General features: G+C 50.8%; 2 protein-coding genes across 2 annotated transcripts in view; one reads left to right on the forward strand and one right to left on the reverse strand.

The window, feature by feature from the left end:
* LOC311444706 (serine protease inhibitor Kazal-type 5-like) overlaps positions 1–20,460 on the reverse strand; it is an 82,535-nt gene that overhangs the window by 44,930 nt on the left and 17,145 nt on the right. The window lies entirely within an intron of this gene.
* On the forward strand, positions 7,798–12,839 carry LOC311444720 (pancreatic secretory trypsin inhibitor-like). The gene is made up of 4 exons (XM_084536099.1): positions 7,798–7,919; positions 9,419–9,459; positions 10,063–10,175; positions 12,603–12,839. Exons 1-4 carry the CDS (start codon positions 7,865–7,867, stop codon positions 12,682–12,684), a joined length of 291 nt encoding a protein of 96 aa, XP_084392225.1. The 5' UTR covers positions 7,798–7,864; the 3' UTR covers positions 12,685–12,839.

Genomic DNA, 20,460 nt, shown 5'->3' on the forward strand with positions numbered 1-20,460 from the left:
TCCAATTCTGACTTTCTAAGTCTCATAACATTGCTTTTAATTTATAACAATATGGCATTGTAAATGCAAAGCCGGGCATCATGATAATTACTTGTGACTTACACTCCTGGCCAGCGCTGAGCATTTGTGTAGAGGCTTCAATTATCATTTGTGCATCTTTGTTCTGCGTCCATAAACGTCCCAGGGCTCTGTAAGGCTGGAAGCTGAAGTTACAGGATCAAAGAAACTGCAGAGCCTGGGTCTGCTGAGAAAGGCTGCCCCTGCCCAACAAAGCGCCCACTCCAGTGAAAGGACACAAATGTCAGGCAGGCACAGAATGACGGAATGGCACCAGCATCACCGGCTGCTCCTGGCGAGTAGATCTGTGCTGGAGGAGAGCTGCCCCAAGCAGCTGCAGGGCTGCCTTCAGCTTGGGTTTCTTCTTCTGTAGCATCTCTGAGCACTTCCTATGGAAAGCATGGCATAGCATGGGAACCTCAGCTGGCTTTACACAGGAAAGCCAAATTTCTTGCTAAGGGAGGTGTGAAGTTATGAGCCAGGGGCCTCCAGAAGCTCAGAAAAGAGGAAGAAATGAAGAAAAGAGGATCCTTGGCAGGGATGAATGAGGATAAGAAGGAAAAGCGTACTGCAGGCAGCAGCCATGGGCTTTGGCAGCCACTTCCTCATGTAGAGGGGAAAAAAATAAGAAAGAAAAAAAAAAAGAAAGAAAGAAAAAAAAAAGTTAAAAGCTGCTTGGGAAAGAAGGTTCAGCAGTGGCTTATTTAATCTCCATTACCAGAGCAAAAGGACCGCTCCTCACATCCCTGATGGGCTGAAGACGGAGCTTTCACTGCAACGTGCCGTGCTCTCCCAACCAAGCTAACAACGTACCAGGCATCAAAAATAATGTCACATTTATTAGGGAAGCGATTCAAGTGCAAAGCTCACCGAGGGACATGGGGAGCTGACTACATGCAGAAATCAAAGGGAAACCCTTGATTGAAAGGAAATGTTTAGCCACTATGTTCAAAGGCTGCCTAAATCAAAGACAAAATCCTTCTTTAATCAAGGCCATTGACCAAAGCTGAAAGCACACCAAGCCGCAGCACTCTCTTTGTGGCAGGGCTGCCAGCACTGATGCTCTCAGACCCCGGTGTCTTTTCCCCAAAACCTCATAGCCATATCCTCCTGCTGCTGGCCAGGACAGCAGCTCGTGGTGTTCAAACCAAAACACACTTTTGGAGGGACAATAAGCAGAAGCCATCAGCTAAGGCCCAGAGCACCTTAATTCAGCTGCCTTCAACTTTCAGCTTCTGTCTTTGAGCTTAAGTGGTCATTAAGAAGCGGAGCAAGTGTTAATCAGGCCTTGTCTAGCCTCAGCCCAACCCAAGGGTCAACAGCAGGTAGCTGAATTTTGTCAGTGGTATTCAACCAACATTTATTAGCTCTGGGGAGCTTTCACTCGGGAGGTGTGTGGCATGCTGACACACAGGAGGGTGCAGGAACATTGCTTACCCACACCAAAGAGCAGATACGAACAGTCAGCAGGACGATAAACGCAACTTTATTGCAGCTACAGCAACCAGAGTTAACATTAGATGCTGGCAGGGGAAGAGCTCGTCATGAATGCAATCCAAATTTATAAATGAACTTTTGAAAGAACTTGCCATGAGCCTCACAGTGCTTCATGGCAGCTAGGTTTCGAGGAAAAGCCATCTCTGGAAACAGAAGCAGCGTTTCTAACCTCTACCAAGATTTTCTCTCTCTTTTTTGACATGTTCAGGATCAGAGTCCAGCAATAGAAACACTGTCACCAGCTCTAACCCACATCCGCTACTTTTTCTTTTTCCTCCCAAAATCTCATTTCTATCAGCCTGTGGAAAAAAAACACCCTTCTCATTTTAAATTTTCTCCGTGGCTAATGGGAAGAAGAAATGTTGTCAGAAATGAAAGCCTCATTTCATAGCTTTCATTACTTTTCCCTTCCTTTCTGCATCTTTCTATTTTTTATATTTTTTTTTCATAGCCAGATTTTCCCACATTGCTAAGAGGCGGAGAGGTTTCTGGCAGAAAAGCCTCGTCTCTTCTAATTGTCTGAAATGGTGCAGTGAGATAGACCTAAGAGCTTCGGCCACTTCTAGCCACATATTTCACTGAAATCAGAAACACAGCAGTGTTTTCCAGGGCCCTGGGCCGGGGAGCAAGCCATATATCAATAGTGGTTAGCTCTGCCAGTGGCACCCATGGGATTAGCTACAAATTCCAAATGTTCCTGGGGTTGCAATGGAAGTCTTTCGCAATTTTCGTTTGATTGTTTATTTACTGCATTCCAAAGCAATGGAAAGTAGTACAAAAACCTGACAAAATTTGACATATGTTTTCAAGAAATTAAGAAGGAATATAAGAAATGTGAAAATATCCATGGAGAGCAGCCTAAAAAAAGCTCCTGGTCTTGGGTACATTGGGTTAGTTAAGGACCACAGAGGGAACAAGCTGTTGCTTCTCTGCTGGCTTTTGAGAGCTTTCGTGGAAGGCACTGGCTTGCTCATCCAGGTCAGGAACCTCTCCAAGGCTGGGGACTGCAGTGCTTGACTGCAGTGCTGGCCCCCCAGCAGTGCTTGGCCACCCTCAGGGTGGATTTTTTTCATTGCATACAGCTGGGATGAGCCTTCCTGCAACTTGTCTCCATCAACTCCCATCCTTTTTCTGTGCAGCTCCGTCTTCTCCCAGTGCCCTGATCAATTATTCACTCACTTGTAAGCAAGGTCCAGCCCTGGGTGAGGCACACATGGACCATGGGAGCAGGGGCAGAGCAGGGCTGTGCTATGAAGGTCAGATTAGACCAGATCATCCTCCAGGAGTCTGTGACCCTGAGAAAAAGGGGTATGCCAAATCCTTGCATGTCCTTCAGCTGCGAGGAAGATCGAGTGGGCAGGGGGGGGCTGCTTTAGTTTGGAGAAAAGTAGAGTCCCTTGCTGGAGGAGATTGAAAACCGTGTTCATCCAATTATTGACCGCAGCACTTAATCGCTTTGCCCTGGATCGCCCTGGCAGCCACAGGGGCACTGGAGGTGGGAGGCAGAAAGAGTTTAATAAAGAAGCAATTTTATAAAGGAATTCTTTGCTTTAGGCATTTGCTGTAGGAGTGGGAAAATGATGTTTTTTTCTCCAATAATGCCAGTGAAAGCAAGAAGAGCAGAGCTCTGCGTTGTATGTAGCTTCTGGGCAACTGACCCCATGTGCTCTCACAGCCCGTGGAGACCCCACAGAGGAGCTGAGGAGAGGGGCAGAAAAAAGGGGGAGAGAAAGCCCTGCTGGGAGCACCCTGCACTGCCCCTCACCCGGGATTGCTGCAGGGTGAACAGTCCCTGCAGGGACAAGCTCTGCAAGGACCAGTGCCCTGAGACCACTGCCATGACCATTGCTGGTCCCATCAGCCACATGCCCTCACCCCGAAAGCCACAGCAGATTTCTTGGCTTGGTGTCCCTGCAGTGGTGAGACAGGATGGGCAAACAGCCCAGGAGCTGGGCTGGGAGCTTGCCCTCACGCCGCAGAGTCGTGCAGCTGCAGCCCAGCCAATTTCAGCCAGCAATCTGTGCAAACACGTCGCCTGTCCCCAGCACATTCATCCTCCTCAGGAAGCATTTGATTGGCATTCTGAACAACCCAAGCTATGATTTATGCGACGCTTTTGTTTTCAGACACTGTTGTCAGCAATACCCATCCTCAGGCGAAGCCGCCAATGCCTGCAGATTTCCAAAGGTTGTTATCGTGGCCACGCTGCCCTTGTTGAAGGGTAACAAACAGAAGCTTTGGTAAAAGTAGGAATGATCATTTGCTAATTCTCGCCCGTGGCTATGCTCAGCCTCCTCCCCTGAAACCAGAGGCCCCAGGGACAGCATTTCATCCCAGGAAAGAGGAGAAAACAAATTGATATACTGTCCTGGGCTCCAAAGAGTCTCCTACAGCTGGAGAAAATAAGTGGTATTTTCACACCAGTTAGTCAGAGGTTTCCTCTTCCTAAACTGTCTGAGTGCTCAATATCTTCCATACACACTGAGCAACAAAATAGTTTTTCCAGCATTAACGACAAAGAATGCAAGACAGAATCACTATGGATTAACAAGTGGACAAATTATGTGTTTGTTTGTGTTTATTTCTGTAGGAAATCTGTGTTTCAGCTGCAGCCCCTGGATACAAGAACAGCTGATCACTGCACAGTGGCCAGCCCTCACCTTCCTGATGCAAAACGATTTGCTTTGCCCCCAGGGCCCAAGTGGATCCAGCTGCACCATTCCCCTTCCTCCAGGTGACCTGCAGATCTCTCTGCAGGCACCAAGGAGGGTGCACACCCAGATCTCCTCCTCCCCTATGTGGGCTCACCCTGCACAAGGCCCATTCATCTGCCCTGTCTGCACAGACTGCTTTCAAAGCCATCTCAGATACCACAGGCAACGTCACAGATACTGCTACAAGCTCTGGGCCTGGTAAAGTGAGCAGAGAGCAGAGCTTTAGGGATTTGGACCCAAGAGAGTTTTGGCCTTATTGGGAAATGTCTCTTGTGTCTCCTGGGCTTCCTATTTGCCTTTCTCCAGCCCCCACTCCTTCCACCCCAAGTGCTGCCACTGCAGGGCAGCAACCAGCCTCCTGCCTGTCTTGTCAACACAGTGAGGACTGAAGATACTTCTGCAGGTCCCCAAAGGATGTTTTGCCTCCATGCCTCTGAAGGAAGGCCACCACCACCTCCCCCAAGCAACCAAAGCCCTGGGATGGCACCAGCACAGGGCCACGGTGCGGGGTCTGGGCTGCACGGCCACTGCTTGGTGGCAGGGGTTGGGATGGGACTGCAGGGCCATCCCTTGGCCACCATCCCCAGCAGATGAGCCCCCAGACAGCCCCAGCACCACCAGTACAAGCGTGCCATATTGCCCATTTAACGCCCAGGCCTGGCACTGCAGAGCTGCTCTGCTCCTGCTTCAGCCCAGTGCCTCTCGGCTTCAGAAGAAGGCTGGAAAATATGAACCACCTCAAAGGAGCCTGTTGGCAAATGCCATTATTCTGAAGGGGCTTAAGAACCATTTGTGGCTTCTAAGCTGTGATTCATGATCATCTGGGCCTGGTTTGTGATCTCTGAATGCTTTTGACTGGTGACTCTGTTGCAACTCTTCCCCGGGGTGCTGCTGCTGGTTTTTCTCAGTATATCAAACATTTAAAAAAATAAAAATAAAAAAAATCCAGCCCCGGTGCAACAAGTGCTTCTCCAGCCTGTCACGGCCAGGCATCTCACTCTGCACAGTGAATGGGGCTTTGCATTAGCTTCGGAGCCTGCGGGTCCTCGCCATCTCCCCGCGATGGGTGCTGAGCTCGGCGAGTCGCACAGCAGGCGGGGGGAGCCGCCTGACTCATGGTTCTCTGCTCCTCCGGCTGCTGTGTTGGAAGGAACAGGCTGCTCTGACAAGGTGGCACATCACGAGAAAGCCCACACTGCTGAAGACATCTCCCTGCTCCCTCTCCCAGGAGCACCCAGCGCAGTAGCGGTTCACAGCTCTTTTTCATTCCTCCCCACTCAAAGAAAAAAAAAAAAAAAAAAAAGCCCCGAGCGTTTCTGTTTCCTGAGGGATGTAGAATATGTCAATCAGGAGAGAGGTGAAATCCCACAGAATGTGAAATCCCACATTTTGAAGGCATCTCACTAGCACACAGGTGCCAGGAGAGGCGTCTGGGGAGGGAGGGCAACTGCTAACAGAGAACCCGCATTAAAGCCCTCGTGTGCTGCTGTTTGGCTGCAGCAGTGCTAGCAGCCCGTGTTGTTCTTTTGGCAGAGGCAACTGCCCTTAAATCGTTTGGTTTGGCTCAGTTTGTTAGGCAATAATAAAATTCAGTTGGTTGTGTTGCGTAATGTGGAGTTCCTTCAACCTGTTTCGGTATTAAAGTGCTTGATCTCGTACAGCTCTTGGAGGGGGCACAGACGTGAAATTAAGTCACTGTAAACCCAACAGGAGCCTAAAAGAGGAGGATGAGGAGAGAAGTGTCCAGGAGGCAGGGAGAGGTCAGCAGACGGTCTCTGCTTCAGTGCCCCTGACTTGCAGAGGAAGGAAAGATGAAAACCACAGTATTATACACACTTGAAAAGTCCCAGGAGCCAACAGCTCCCATCTGCGGAGCAGCTTTCGTAAACACTGAGGATTTACCCACCAAACTCAACTTTGGAGATGTGCCTGGATGTTTCCAAGGAATCTGAGGAAAGACGTTTCTGTTTCTGGACAACCAAAACTATCACATTTCCTGGCTAGAGTGAGGCTCTCTAAACTAGAAAATGTGCAAATATGTTTTACCATGAGTGGGCACATCCTAAACAAGGGTAATCAGAGAAACTCTTTTCAGCACTGCTCTATTTACATGTGTTACAGATTGAAAAGAAAAATCTTATCCCCAGTTGGCCTGGCGTATAACCATAAACGCCTTGGCTAAGTCCTCTTCCAGCTTTGGGAATCGAGACCAAAGCACCTCTTGGCATCATCTGCTTTATTCACCTGCCAGGTGTGTTGGAGGAGCGATGGGGGCAGTGCTGGATCAAGATGAACCTCCTTCTGTTGTTAAAAATGACCATCCCTCCCTCCCTTGCTCCTCAGAGGGTGATGCTGCCACAGGGATCTTTGTTCTGGGCTCACTAAAGGGCTCCTGCTTGCTCACAGAGACCACCGAGCACCCAGCCCAGCTGCTCACAGCTGGCTCAGGAGGTCGTACCTACAGCCAGCTTTCTGCTCTGAGTTAATGAAATGAGAGATGCTGTTAAGAGCCTCGTGCTGCTGCTCGCCCCAGGGAGAGCAGAGGGAAACCCAGGTGAAAGCAGGGAAAGTCTCCAACCCCACATAAACAGCCTCCCAAGGGACATTTCTGGCAGGGGAAAGCATCCTCCAGAGCCACGTTTGGACGGGGTCTCCCCTGGACAGTGGAGCAGCTGCCGACGTGAGCTGAGATTTCTGTCTCACAAACAGCTCCTTGAATTGCTCTTGGCATTGACTTTTTCTGTTCAGCTAATTAAAAATCTGTCTTTGAGTCATAAGCCCCCATTAGTAATAATTTGCTTTGCACTTCTCCAGTGATTTATGGCTGAGATATCAAAGTGCTTTAGAAACATTAATTAATCCTTCTAATACCCAGGGGACTGATCCGCTCTCCACAGTGCACTATTGGCGGAGTAAATGTAGGAGATCCCTGGGGCTTACTCCAACATGCAGGCAGGGAGATGGGCAGCATCTGACCCAGCGAGCTCATTTCAGCTGCCTGCCTGCCATCGGGGAGATGTGCAGGCAAAATAACAGCACTCAGCGTGCAGCCACAGCGAGCCCAAGGCACCTCCAGGCTCTCTGCCCTCCAGCAGCATCTCCTGCTGCTGCCTCCATCTGTCCGGGTGGGAAGGGGAGCTGTGGCACCCTAGAGCCCCGCGAGTGGCTGTGGCAGGGTCATTAATCAAAGCTGCTCTACTCCTACTAATGGGATTGAGCTCACTGATGCATTCCCCTTGCTGCCCTGCCCATTTCCCCATCCTCCCTCTTGTCCAAAATCACTTTTTTTCCTGTTTTGCAGTGCAGACAAAAGCTGTCTGCCACCAGCCCCACCAGCGATAAGGATGGTGACCTCCATGGCGAGTGCTGAGGCTTTCAGCCCTGTGAGCACTGGTGTGACATTTGCCACCTGGCCTTGTCCCCGTGTGTCAAATGTCATCACTGCAAGACTCCGGGGTGGAGCTGGCCACGGAGGGTGGTGCCAGAGGTGGCAAGAGGTATAAAGGTCCAGGCATGGGCTGCTGGAGGTGGGATCTCAGGGAGCCAGAACTGTCCTGTTTCCCCTGTACCGTCTCCAGTCAAGTATTACCTTGACCATGAAGGCAGTCGGTATTTTCCTGCTCCTCTTCCTGGCAATCTGCTTCTACCAAGGTGAGTGCAACATTTTGCTTCGGAGCTGGTTCCTCTCCTCGCTAAAGCCCCCGCGTCTGCCACGTGGGGAGGCAGGGCTGGGAAGAGGCCAGCTGCTGCTGGGACTTTGCTCCAGCCCTGGGCAGGGAACGAGAGCACTCCCAGGGCATGCTGCAAAGGCCAACGGGCACCAAACCGGTGGTCTGCAAGCAGGCCTGATGGAAAGGCTCTAAAAGGGTGCCTGGCTCCCAAAATGAACAGACCTGCTGGGCTGACGCTTTTCCTTCAGGGCCGGAACGTGTCTGGGAGCTGGTGGTTTCTAGGAAAGTGCCGTTCTTTTAGAGGGAATAGGTGCTGTTCTTGTTTTAAAAAAAGCAAAGCCAAGACGACAGGAAACAGATCTATAGAAGGGAAAATGCAGATCTCGTTCCCAAAGTCAACATTTAAGCCAACTGTGTTTTCAAAATCCCATATGGTGCAGAGGGATGAGAACACGAGCTGTTGCTGCTCTTCGGGTCCCGCTCACCAGGGATTTCTGCATTAGGGGGGCTCATTCCCAATGCTTCTGAAGCAAGTCCTCCGTCATCCTATTTACCGTGCTGCAGTTGCCGTTGCAGAGCAGTCTGAGCACAGAACATGGCTGCCTTTTAGAGGAGCTAAGCACATAGCGAGACTCAGCTCCTGGGACTGGACTGGTGCTCGTCCAAAGTAAAGTCCCTGAAACACCAAACGGTGCAGCTGCCAGGTCCTCAGCACCAAACGGTCCCACTGCAGCCCCAAAGCTATTGAGCCACACTGGCTGGTAATGTAGATGTTGCCTAAATCCTCTAAGTAAATGACTTCTGGATCTACAGGCAACGCAAGATCTTCTAAGTACTGTTTTTTCACAGAAAAATTCAGGCTGTTTTTGAAACCCCCACCACATGTTCCAACCATGCCATCCTAGCCATCAGTTCAGGGCCAGCATCTCCACGGAGAAGCCCACAGTCACAGCTTACTCCCACCAGCTTTGGTGTAAGACCTCGGGGTTCACTCATTTCTCCTTCTAGTAGAAACCCTTCAGGAGATCTTCCCTTTCAACAACTTGTCTTTTGTTCTGCTGCCTTGTGGTACAAAACCACTGACACCAGAAAAATCCCCCTGGATTCACTCCAGGAGCAGGCCAGCACCGGCAGGAGTTTCTCAGCTACCCACAAACAAGTTATAGGAGATAACAGCAGCCACCTTTGCTCCTTGGCAGCTGAAACAAACATCATGGAAAGTTGTTAGACTTTAAGTTTAGTTGTTAGGCCTTGGCAGGGAGTTGCACCCTTGAGGTCTTTCTGCCAGGGGGAAGAGGCAGACGCAGCAGGGACCCAGCAGCAAAACGGGAGATGACGGGAGGTATTTATTTGGTGGGCTTTTCAAAGCACAACATAAAGATGTATGGTCCTCAGGCTGAAACACCTTTTGTGAAAGACGCCAGCCTGAGTGAAGAAGGGTGCTGAGGTGTCTTCTCTCTCTCTCCACATTTTCTCTAGGAGATGCTGAGCCAGACGGCGCTGCTGACCAAGGAACAGAGGTGAAGGCTCCCATTTCTCTGTAGCACGAGAGCATGCCCAGCTGAGGGGAGAGAGCACTGCCCCATGCACCTGGGAGCCACTCTTGCTAAATACAATGAATTAATGTGAGCTGCTGGGTTGGCAGCACATACTGGTGCCTAGGAAACTCCTTCCACCTGCTATGCCACAGCAAAATCCCAGTGACGGTGTTGTTTTCCCACTGCACTTCCCCCAAACTCAGTTGAGGAAAACTTAATACAGAGCTGAACGTTGCTGTTACCTGCCAAGAAGACCAGAGCTCCCATTCCTCTACAGTTTGTAATGTGATGGCAGGCATCCCTGTGGCCAAAGGCAATAAAAACTGGGGGGAACCTGGCCAAAGACTGCCCGTGGAGCATTACTTGCTCAGTATTGTCACTCCCATGGGCGTGCCAGGTGAAGTTCAGCTGGCCAAGGGATGGTGACGTGGTCCCAGTGTTTCTGAGAGTTCACAGCAGAGTGCTGAGCAAGCTGGAATGGGTTACCAAGATACACAAGACATGCACAACCCTGTGAATGCAAAGCTCTTTCAGTAAGCTGAAAGCATGTTTAATAATTTCAGCATTATCCCTTCCCGTCTCCAGGCAAACTGTGGCAACTACGACCTAAGGAAAGGCTGTACAAAGATCTTCGAGCCCATCTGTGGCACGGATGATGTCCTATACAGCAACGAGTGCTTGCTGTGCAGCCAGAACCTGTGAGTATCGGGACGGACCTCCTGCAAAGTCCAAGCACCCCACAGATGATGGTACCACATGTGCCTGGGATTTCCTAGAAAGCAAGCTGCTAGCACGCAGCTGGCTGGGGCGTGGGCAGCCAGCCCAGCACATCTGGCACTCATCTGGCCTCCTGCGGAGATGCTGCTCCTGCTGCTCCGAGCACGTGGGCTCCGGCTGCGTTATAGGGCCATGGGGTGATCCTCACAGCACACACGCTGCAGCCCCATCTGCCCACACACGGGGACCACCCGGCCAAAATCTCCCCACACCTGCAGCAGCGATGGCTTCAGCTGCACTGGCAGGTGTCGAGGAGCTCAGATAAATGGCAGAACCCCCAAAGTGTGTCCAGATCTAGCGCACAGGCAGGAAAATATATTTTTTTTCAGCTGAGCTCAGACATGCAGTGGCTGAGGAAAAAACATGGCTTTTCACACCAGCAGTTTACAGCTGAGCTCTGCTTTCTGTCTTCTCCGCATATGAAAGGTTACAATTTGCTCTGGTTATTTTTAAGAAGCCTTTATTTAATCTGTGCTGGTGCCAGATTGCGCTGACAGCAGAAGGCCAGGTCCGATAGCTAGCAAAGTGTCTGGCAGGACTTACTTTATTTCATCTGGCTTGGGTCCTGGGTAATTCGGAGTGTATTTATACATTGTAAGTGCTCCATGTCAGACGAGTGAAGGAATTACCTCCAACTCGATGCTATTAGGTGTTGGAAAATCCCTGTTGGGAAGACTGAGGCTTGTCTGTGGCCCAGTGCCCCAGTCTGTGGGGCTAAGGGAGCTTCACCCTTGACTTTCCCTGGTTGGAGGCCGGGTTTTGGGGCCATCATCACACACTCATTTGCCACCCGCAGACATGCCTTTAACAGGAGCTCAAATTCCACCTTTTCTGTCCCTGGATGAGTGGAGCTGTGGAGCCAAATTCTACTTTTAGGAGCATTTCCTCCCAGCTAACCCTGCAGTAACAAGGAACAGAGTCCAGACCACCAAAGAAAAGAGCCTGGATGAGAGCTGCTGCTCTGGCTAGCCCCTCTTTCCTTCACTGACCCGAGCTCCAGCCCCATACCCTGCTCCTGCCCTGCTCTTTTGCACTGAAGGGCCGAAGAAGCAGCAGTCGGGCAGAGAGGTGCTGAGCAGGATCCCCTGACCGAAGGCGCCACAGTTAATGACCTGGCGCGGCGGTAATGACCGTGCTGGAAGCCAGCAGCCCAGCACCAGCTGCCGGCTGCGCTGTGCAGCAGATGGGGGTGGGAGGTTCGTCAGACACAACATCGTTAGGGCTTTGGCCAGGAACCAGCAGCGGGGGAACGAGAGCGAGGAAGGCTTCAAAGCCCGGCACGCAGGGAGCAAAGCAGCGTTGAGGACACTGCATGCATCCTCCTGGTGCTGAGCCTGGCTTCAAAGGGGATGGAGACCTCGGGAGTCAAGGGAGGAAAAGCATGAGGTGTGAAAAAGAGAGCTGGTGGTGGATCCACAGAGGGAAGGGAGCAGCTGGTGCTGGTGCTCACCGTGCTTTAACAATTAACAGTCCCCTCTCCTCCAAACTCCTGTTTATGCAAGCTCCTGGCTCCTGGAAATGCGCTGCCCCTCTGGCTCTAAGCACCAGGCTCTGCAGCGCCCCAGTAAAGATCCCAAGCAAAGAAGTTGTGGGGTTAGGAACAGCCATTTGGGGTGTGCAACTGGCCTGACGACATCTGGAGGGCTGCAAGGAGCCCAGGGATATCTACAGTGAGAGCAGCTGCTGGGCCTCTGTGCACCAGTGCATCACCCATTGCCTGTGGTCATCCCACTGGCAGCAGCGTGCAAAATGCTTCTTTCCAAATTGCAAAATAGCTTGAAAATCACTTTACCAGCATTTCACTATGCACCTGAGAATCAGGGGGATCTTTCCAAAGAGGACAACATCACGATTCCATGTGTAAACAGAGCAATTCAGAGTACTTAGGTCCGCTACTGGGCAAAAATAACAGCAGCAATTTTTTGCAGGTTCCTTTTTAATATTTTCCTCACTTTTGACGCAGAAGCAGTCAGCAAGGGAAGTTGGGAGCAGACCCAAGCAAGACACAATGACAGGCATTTGTCTGCAAAAACCCACACACACAGTCGTAACCTTTATCATTCACAGCCAGGCAGGCATCAAAGGTGCCTAACATCTGTCCTTACAGCAAAAAGGTGAATTATTCTGCCAGGAGGTGGTAGGAAGTGCCAGCTCTTGAGCTTATTGGAATTAATTAACCTATGTCCATGGTAACCCTGAACTCCCTGTCAAAAATATGTGAGCTTACTTACAACAGTGTATAACGCTTAAATGATGACTTAAGCAGTATTTTCCTTTCTTTCTTCATCCTCTGAACCAGACTCTGCTGTGTATCAGGCACCTGAAGGCATTTTTAACCTCTCTTCCAGGCAAAGACACACTAATGTGCGGATAAAGTACCGGGGAAAGTGCCAAAACCCACCCCCACGCTCCGACCCCGCTCAAAACTAAAAGGTGCAACCGTGCTGGAGAAGATAGCACAAAGCTGTCCCTCACCTCTACAGACTCCTAATAAACTGGAAGAACTGCAGTGGCTTGCCCTGGGATTTCTCTCACACACACAGCACAGCCCTTCCCCTGACATTCAAAAAAACCTTCCTGTAAAATATGGCTTTGTTGTTGTTGTTTGGGGTTTTGGTGGTTTTTTTTGTTTGTTTGGTTGGTTGGTTGGTTTTGTTTTTATTTTTTCCTTTTTTTTTTCTTTTTTTTTTTTTTCTGTAACATCCACAAAAGCAAAAATTACTGCTGGAGCCCCAGGGAAAAGGCCAGGACATTCCCAAGGAGGGTCAGGCCATGGCATAACAAGTCTCCCCATTGCACCCAGACTTCTGTTTTCCCTTCCTAAACTTCCAGCAGAGGAGATTTTAGCATTCTCATGAATCTCATTGACGTTCGCTAAGAACAAAGCACTAAATCCTGTGCTCCAAGACCTTTGCCAGGAGCAAGGGTCCCAGAGGTCACCTCCACGCCGACCTCCCCCCACCTCCTCCGCACAGCACAGGGACCACTGGCTTGAGCCCTGCCCTGCAGGTCACATCCACCCAACGCTCCGGAAAACCCAAAAAAGCTGCATTTTTTCTATCAAACCAAAAAAAAAAAAAAGAGGGGGTGGGCGGGGGTGGACTTTTTTTCCTCCGGCCTCGCTGAGCCTCGCACCCGCGGGAGGAGCTTTGGGCACTGGAGGCCGCTGTTGCTCCGCCGAGGAGCCGGGACCGGGGCAGCCCCGGGGGCGAGCGGCGAGACCCCGGTGCCTGGAGGGAGGTCCGGAGGGAAGAAGGCTGTGGGGTGGAGGCCCGGCCTCGCTGCCTCCCCCCCCCAAAAAAAAAAATAAAAATCAACCGCAGCCCGACGAGGTGCCAGAAGCGAGGCGTGGGCCGGGGGTTGAAGCATCTCGGTGGCGGTCCCTTGAAGCGTGCCGGTTTTGGGGAAATCAGACAGCTTGGTTCTAGTGGATCCTGAAGTTTGCTTCAGTTAGAAATAGCTTCTGGAGCTCTCTTTGTGGTCCTTGGAGAAGCGGCTGATGCACAAAAAAAAGTGTGTGATCGAGCCGAGGGGAAGCTCCGGTGCTCACTCGAAATAAGCGGGGGAGAGGCAGGAGGGGGGCAATGCGGGCTCCTCTTCCCAGGGCTGCTGCGGTCAAGGGAGAGATGAAAAATGACTCCCCGCGTAAAACTAATGCACTGAAGCCCCAAATGGGTTTAGGAGTGCAAACTGCCTCGACGTCTTGGCACAAAGGGCATCGTGGAAATGTGCCTCCTGCAGCTGGGGTATTTCTAATTCTGCTGCATTGTGAGGAACAGAGCAGGGTTTTTACCTGGAGGGGTCCCTGCAGCTGGGGCTGGCCGGAGGGGGGGCCGAGCCTCCCTCTGCTCACTCGCCGTGCTTGGACTTTGTGGTGCAGCTAAATCCAACCTAGCTCCAGTCGTGTCCAAGCTGGTTCCTTCCACCCAGACTCCGCTGGAGAGGTTACAAAAAGGCCAGCACACACCAAGCAAAATATATTTCCTGCCCGTGGCTTTTCTTGGAAACATCACCCGGCATTAGCCAAGAGCAGCTCTTGATAAAGTGAGGTGCCTCCTGAGCTTGCAAACCAAGGGTCATGGTGGTGAGATGGCTGAGCAGGGCTGCATCTCCCCAGGCACTGTTCTGTCGGGAAATAGGATTTCTGTTAAATGCCAGCCACTTCTGGACAGCAAAATCCACGTCAGGCTTGAGATAACGGGAAGCAACAGTGGGTCAAGGGCCACCCAGCAGCTACCACACAGCAGAGCACATCAGAAGGGTCTGGTTCCTGCCCGCTTTCCAGTTTTGGTCAAAACAAACCTTTGCCAGGGTTTGCTGTTGATGCAGGAACTCTTCAAAGTGGGGCGGCATTCTGCTTAGTGTCTTCGAAGCAATCCTGGGAGCTGTCAAGCCTTAGGGAGGTGTCACAGAGTGACAAAAACCAGACAGCCAGGGACAGATGGCCCAAGGCAGCATGTGCTGACCAAAAAAAAAAAAAAAAAAAAAAAAAAGTCTCTTTAAAACTGAGGCGTTTCTGCCAGCAAAAATTATGGTGAAATTCAGCTGATGGAAGCCCACCCCACATCACTTTCAATGATACCCCTGTCCAAGTGGGAGTATTTATTCCCACTGCTGATGGCATTTGACTTTATAACATCATCATAAACTTTGAGGTCAGGATTAGAAATGGACCAAGGAATTTTAATGATGTGCAAGGCTTCAGCTGAGAAGAAACTCTGGTATTTTGGTAGTTTCAAAATATTCCTGTTGCAAAGAGGCAACTAGCACCGCCTTTGCCTGCTGCAGCCTTCCCAGCCTTTCTCCAGTACGAAGGCTTCTATATTAACCAGCTTTTCATCATCAGGTTTGTTTTTCTAGGCTGAAAATAAGCAGAGCCTTCCTTGGCCCTGCTGCAGCTGCCAGGACCACTTTCTACAGTGCATGTTCAGCTCCAGGTGACTTTTCCTTCTGGAGAGCCGAATTGAACCCGGTTTGGAGAGCTGGCGAGAGGAGCCTCCTCTTTGTTGAGACCCTTTGGGACCCGCCTGCTGCAGGTGAAGGGCTCGGTGTGTGCTGGCAGTGCTGCGAGCCACCTCCAGGATCTGGCCTTTTGCAGAGGGTGGTGTCCTCAGCACCCACTGTGGAACAGAGGTTCAGAGTCTGTTCTGCTGTATGGGCTAGGTCTCACTACAGACCTACATGACTGCTTCAGCTGCTGCTCTTGTGACCACCTCAAGGAGAGATCTGGCAAGTACCAGCAGTTTTATGGCATGGGGAAAGAGTTCCCAGCACTGCTGCTGGAGGTTGTACTGCCAAGCCTAAGGCTTGAGAAAGAAAAAACAAATCGGTCTCACCCCCACAGGAAACACTCATCTTAACTCTGCAAGGCAAAAGTCTCGCTGGAAGATGACGGAATGGATGGAAGGATGCTTTTAAACTGAAAATTTCCTCTCATCTAAACCACAGCTCAGGCTACCTAGTGGAAAAGCTGTTCCTTAGCGACTGTCTGGGAATGAGCTGGACGTGGTCCTGCGCAGCTACAGACAGGCTGTCCGTGGGGCTTTGGGGTTTGTGGCAGGACCATCACCGAGCAGAGTGGGCACTTCTCACCTGCAGGCCGAGAGCACGGTAATAGTCACAGGCACAGAGCAAGGAGCAACAACGAGAGCTGCAGATTTGGAGCAGCAGCTTGGCTCCAGCTTTCCAGTGTCTGTGAGCTGTTAGAGACAAGTCTAATGACAGTGATGGTTTGTAATAAGGCAGCAAGCTTCCAGGAATCTGGAGTATCCCAAATGCTCAGCAGCTGGGTAGACGGCAAGACAGCTCAGCCAAGGCTTCTACACTTGTTTTCTGGCCTTCATCCCGCATCAGGCACGCTCTGCTTATAGCAAAGGGCAGGAGGGGCTGGAAGCACCAGCTCTGCGTGAGTCCTGGGCACAAAGCTGGATGCCTCGCACCATGCAGGCTGTCAGGGACTTCCCACCAGGAGCTCTGCTTCCTCCCAGCTGAGAAGCACAACCTTTGGGAAGCTCCCAGATCCCATCCTTCACCTGCACCAGAACAAGAACCCATCATTGTAGCAGGGCTGGACTGCAGGCTTTTTCCAAAAAACTTAAGTGCATTATTCGATACAAGCAAATACCACAAACAGAAAATCACACATGGTTTCTGGGGAAAGTCAGGTCTTTCCCGGCACACCCTGGCATGAAATCCTGCAATGATCCACCCTCATACCTGCTTGGCGGGGGGAGCTGGAAAGTTCTCCCTTGCTGGCAGATGGTGCTAATGCAGCCCAAAGCCACAAAGACATTAGGTCAGTGCGAGTGTCCAGCTTGAGAGTTGTAAACATCACTCTCAGGGACCAAGATCTGATGCATTAATCAGAGATCCCATACCAGCCCTATTTCCTGAACTTAGCATCCGTACTGGGGAAGGGAAACAACAGCTTTTGCTGGGGATGGGAGATGCTCCCAGTAGAGCACCATTCCCCACCGATGTCCTCCCAGGTGGTATTGAAGCCCAGGAGTATGATGCCAAGGGCAAGGTACTGGCTGAAAAACAGGGGACAAGCAAGTGCACGAAGCAGCGAGATAGTACAAATGCCTGATGCAAAGCATGCTAGAACCAGCGGATCCAACCCCGACAAGGCACCAGACATAGCTTCAGCTCCATCACTGCGGTCACTGTTGAGCTGAAAGCATTTCTGGCTGCCCCAGAGCTCAGGCAGGCTGGGGATGCTGCAGTCATGATGCAGAGCATCTGCACCAGGGCTCAGCAGCTCTCCCCTGGCTGCAGATCTGAGCAGAAGGGTGGGACAGGGTGGGTCTGTCCCTGGCACACCGAGCAGGATGCCCTGGGGGACAGAGCCTGGATCCCTGCCTGGGAATGTGCAGACCAGACTGTGCTGACTTAAAGCAAGCCAAGCAAAAAGGGGCTGGGACACAGCCCCAAATTTCTGCCCTCTAACCCTTTCTTGGCCACTGTGGCCTGAGCTCCACAACCCAATTCAACAGCTGCTGCTAATTTTGGTGCTCAGAAGCAGACCCCAATGTTCCCAAGCTGGCTGGCTCAGAGCTGCTCACGCAGCCACAGGGGTACTCCCTGACAGCAGAGGGAAGATGAAGGTAGCAAGTAAACTGCAACAGAGTTCAAGGCCAGTCTTTCTCTGGAAAATCTGTTTGAAAGATTAAGGATCAAATGGCTCGGTCACATGGAGCATCCCATTGTTTCTGCTCCTTCTTAACGCAGAGCCACAAATAGCCCCAAATCTTGGCAAAGTCCATTAGCTGTCTAGTTACAACTTAACTTCCCCGAAAGCTATTAGGAAAAATTATTCACCTCTGTATACGCAGGAACAGACAAGCATCTTCCGGCTCCAGTTCTGGTAAATATCCACTCCAACTCCTTTTAAAGATAATTCCTGCCCCAGAGGCAGCTACTTCACTGCTACGGCAAGCCCGTGCCTTCTTAGAGGCAAAGTGCAGGCTTTGGCCTAAATAGGGCATCGAGCCCAGGAAACGTATATTTAGAGCTGCACAGCTGAACTGCCACTCTCAGAAATAAAGCTAGGAGAGCGAGGCCTCCTGTAGTAACCAGTCCTGACAGCAGAAGTTTCCCATGCAAACAGCTCCTGTCAATGGGGCTGCAAGATGGTACGCGCAGCGTCTTCCAGGAGCAGCCCAGTTCACAGCTTTCAGGATCCTGAGGTTAATCTCAGTCCTCAGCTCTTACTTGCTCACGGAAAACACTATCCAGATGGCCCTCGGAAAGGCAAACAGAGGAAACGAGCTCCAGAACCGGGTCTTTGAGGATTGCAGCTGGAGGTTTTACATGCTGGAAATGGCACAGTTGCCATTCTGAGAGCTTAGAGGGCTTCCTCATCTGAAATCCTGACACACACATATATATAACAGCATGTAATATATGTGTAATGGCCAGCAAGGCCCTAATTAAGTGGAAGATGAAAAATGGCACCATTTCAGCACTATGCTCAGGTAGTCCAGACAGCCTGCCGTGAGACACCGGTGGGGCCACTGTAAGAGCCTCCACACTTCATCTCTGCTGCTGCTGAAAGCATTTGAGTTTGGGGAATCCTTTCCAGAAACTCCTTGACTCCCTGACCCTGAGAAATGAGCCAGAAACCAGTTTGGGATAGAAAGCGTAGCCAAGCAAACTGTTTTGTTTCAGCCAAGATAAATCTAGAGACGGAAAGGAACCTCGGAGGACGACTAAAAATATCCCTGCAAACTTGTACCCTGGCAGCGTGCCTAATTGGGCAGTGCCCACGTCGGGAGGAGATATTCGTGTGAAAACCTGACGCTGGGTGGCCAGGCTGCAGGTGGGAGCTCACCCAAACACCTGCCCCTGGGAAGGCAGGAGGGGAAACACAAGGGGGAGCAGCAGCAGGAGGCGCCTGTATGTAATTTTCTCAGCCTCTGATTGAGCATGCTGAAGAATAACTTGCCCATGTTGAGACAGGGTGTGAAAACCGCTTTGTCAATACATAGAAATCGTGAGGCTGTTGTGCCGGTCAGGGCAAGAGGTTTTATTTTGAGACCATCAAGGGAGACATAACTCTTTAGAAAAATCAATGAAATTTAAATGAGGACATAGAAATGGTTGTTTTAGCCCCAAAGGTCCATCTAGTCCTTTACTGTGCTGCCAGCACAGTATGTCCTTCATCAGGAGAACATAGTTGTGCAGTTCCCAGGAGCACTACGAACATGAGAAACACAAGGACAGCCACATGAGGGACTGCCATCCACCCGTCTCCTCCCAGCTCCTGCATCTGACCTCAAAATTAGGGTTTTTTTTTAACCTCTGCCAGCAGACATGAAGGTCTGGTGGCCTCAATTCAAGGACTTGGGTAAAACCTTGGTGGGTAGGTCCCAGGGGACCCCGGTCCCATCAGCGGAGCCAGACAGGAATCGGCTTGGCAGGGAGCTGCTGCCCGGCGGGGGGGGGGGGGTCACACCGCAGGCTGCACAGCTGGGTGCAGGAGGGCTTAGCTGTCCCCACGGAGCCATTTGCATCACGTCAGCTGGTCTGGAGGCCTCGGGCACGCTCTGCCACCCCTCCTGAACCCAGGCGTCAGCAAAATCCATCTGTGACTATCCGAAGGGAAAACAGTGATGTCTCTGGTGTGCTTCTATTTACGAGAACCCTAATTAAATATCAAGAGACACTGTTTTTTTCGTTCAGTTCTTACCAAGCCAACCCTCAGCCACCAAAGTCTGTGGTCTCAGCTCGAGATTTCATCCCCCATTGCTGGCTCTGACCATGTCTGACTCTGTAGCTCTGGCATTGTGACCTTCCAAAATGCTACCGCCAGCTGTCCCATCTCCCTAATATCAAGGTAATAACCATAAATTAATGCACTATTAGAAAATAAAGTTTGGAGGAGCCTGAGGATGTCATAGTATAACCAATGGTTTCAGATAATTTTCCATTTTCTTTCAAAAGCAAAAACCATTTCCCCATGTCTGTCTTTCTGGTTTGGCTTATGTTCACAACATCTTCTCTTGGCCATAAGAGATGGAGAGGAAAAAGCATTTTCTTCCTCCTCCCTGTAGCTTTTTACATATGTGAAGAGCTTTACACTCCTGTTTAGCCTCAGTCTTCAGTAAACAATTTTTTCCTTCCATCTCTTCTGCTAGGCTGGATTTTCTCTCCCTCTCCCTACTCCCACCCTTGTCCTCTGCTCTTAACCCTAATCCAAACCCGAAACCCACTGCCAAATCTTACGGCCTTCTCATGGGAAGCTTTGACCTGGAAAGACCACACGCAGTTCAGGGTGGTTCTTTGATATTTCTGCTTCAATGACACACCACGCAGCACCGTCCGTTTCACCTCTACAGCTCCCAAAGCCCACCAAATTGCTCTCACTCACAACCGCTCCTTTCACATCCCAGAAGCCCACAGAGCTCCCCAAAGCCTCATACCAAGCCCTGCTGACTTCTGGCTCTTCCAGCTCCCACGTGCACCTCGACTTGAAGGCTGACGATGCCTCTGAGGAAGGCACAAGGATCTGTTTTCCCTCCTGCTCCCTAACTGCTGTCCTTGCACTACCGCAGGTCTGGGATGTCACCAGCTGTAACATGATCCTGCACTTCTCATGTCTGTAAATATTTTCTAAACATTTTTTTTTTCATCTGAAGAATCTTAAAAACTAGGCCAAAAAGAACAACTGGGCTATTTAAGAATCAGATTTGCCTTTGGCTTTTT

The sequence above is a fragment of the Aythya ferina genome (genome assembly GCF_964211825.1).
Source record: "Aythya ferina genome assembly, chromosome: 14".
NCBI classification, from domain to species: domain Eukaryota; kingdom Metazoa; phylum Chordata; class Aves; order Anseriformes; family Anatidae; genus Aythya; species Aythya ferina.

What these genes read in the sequence shown, in the direction of transcription:
- LOC311444720 (XM_084536099.1), top strand. Translation starts at nt 7,865, where the DNA reads ATGAAGGCAGTCGGTATTTTCCTGCTCCTCTTCCTGGCAATCTGCTTC. An exon ending in GGCAATCTGCTTCTACCAAG is followed by an intron (nt 7,920 to 9,418) that starts GTGAGTGCAACA and finishes CATTTTCTCTAG; the next exon opens with GAGATGCTGAGCCAGACGGC. An exon ending in CTGCTGACCAAGGAACAGAG is followed by an intron (nt 9,460 to 10,062) that starts GTGAAGGCTCCC and finishes TCCCGTCTCCAG; the next exon opens with GCAAACTGTGGCAACTACGA.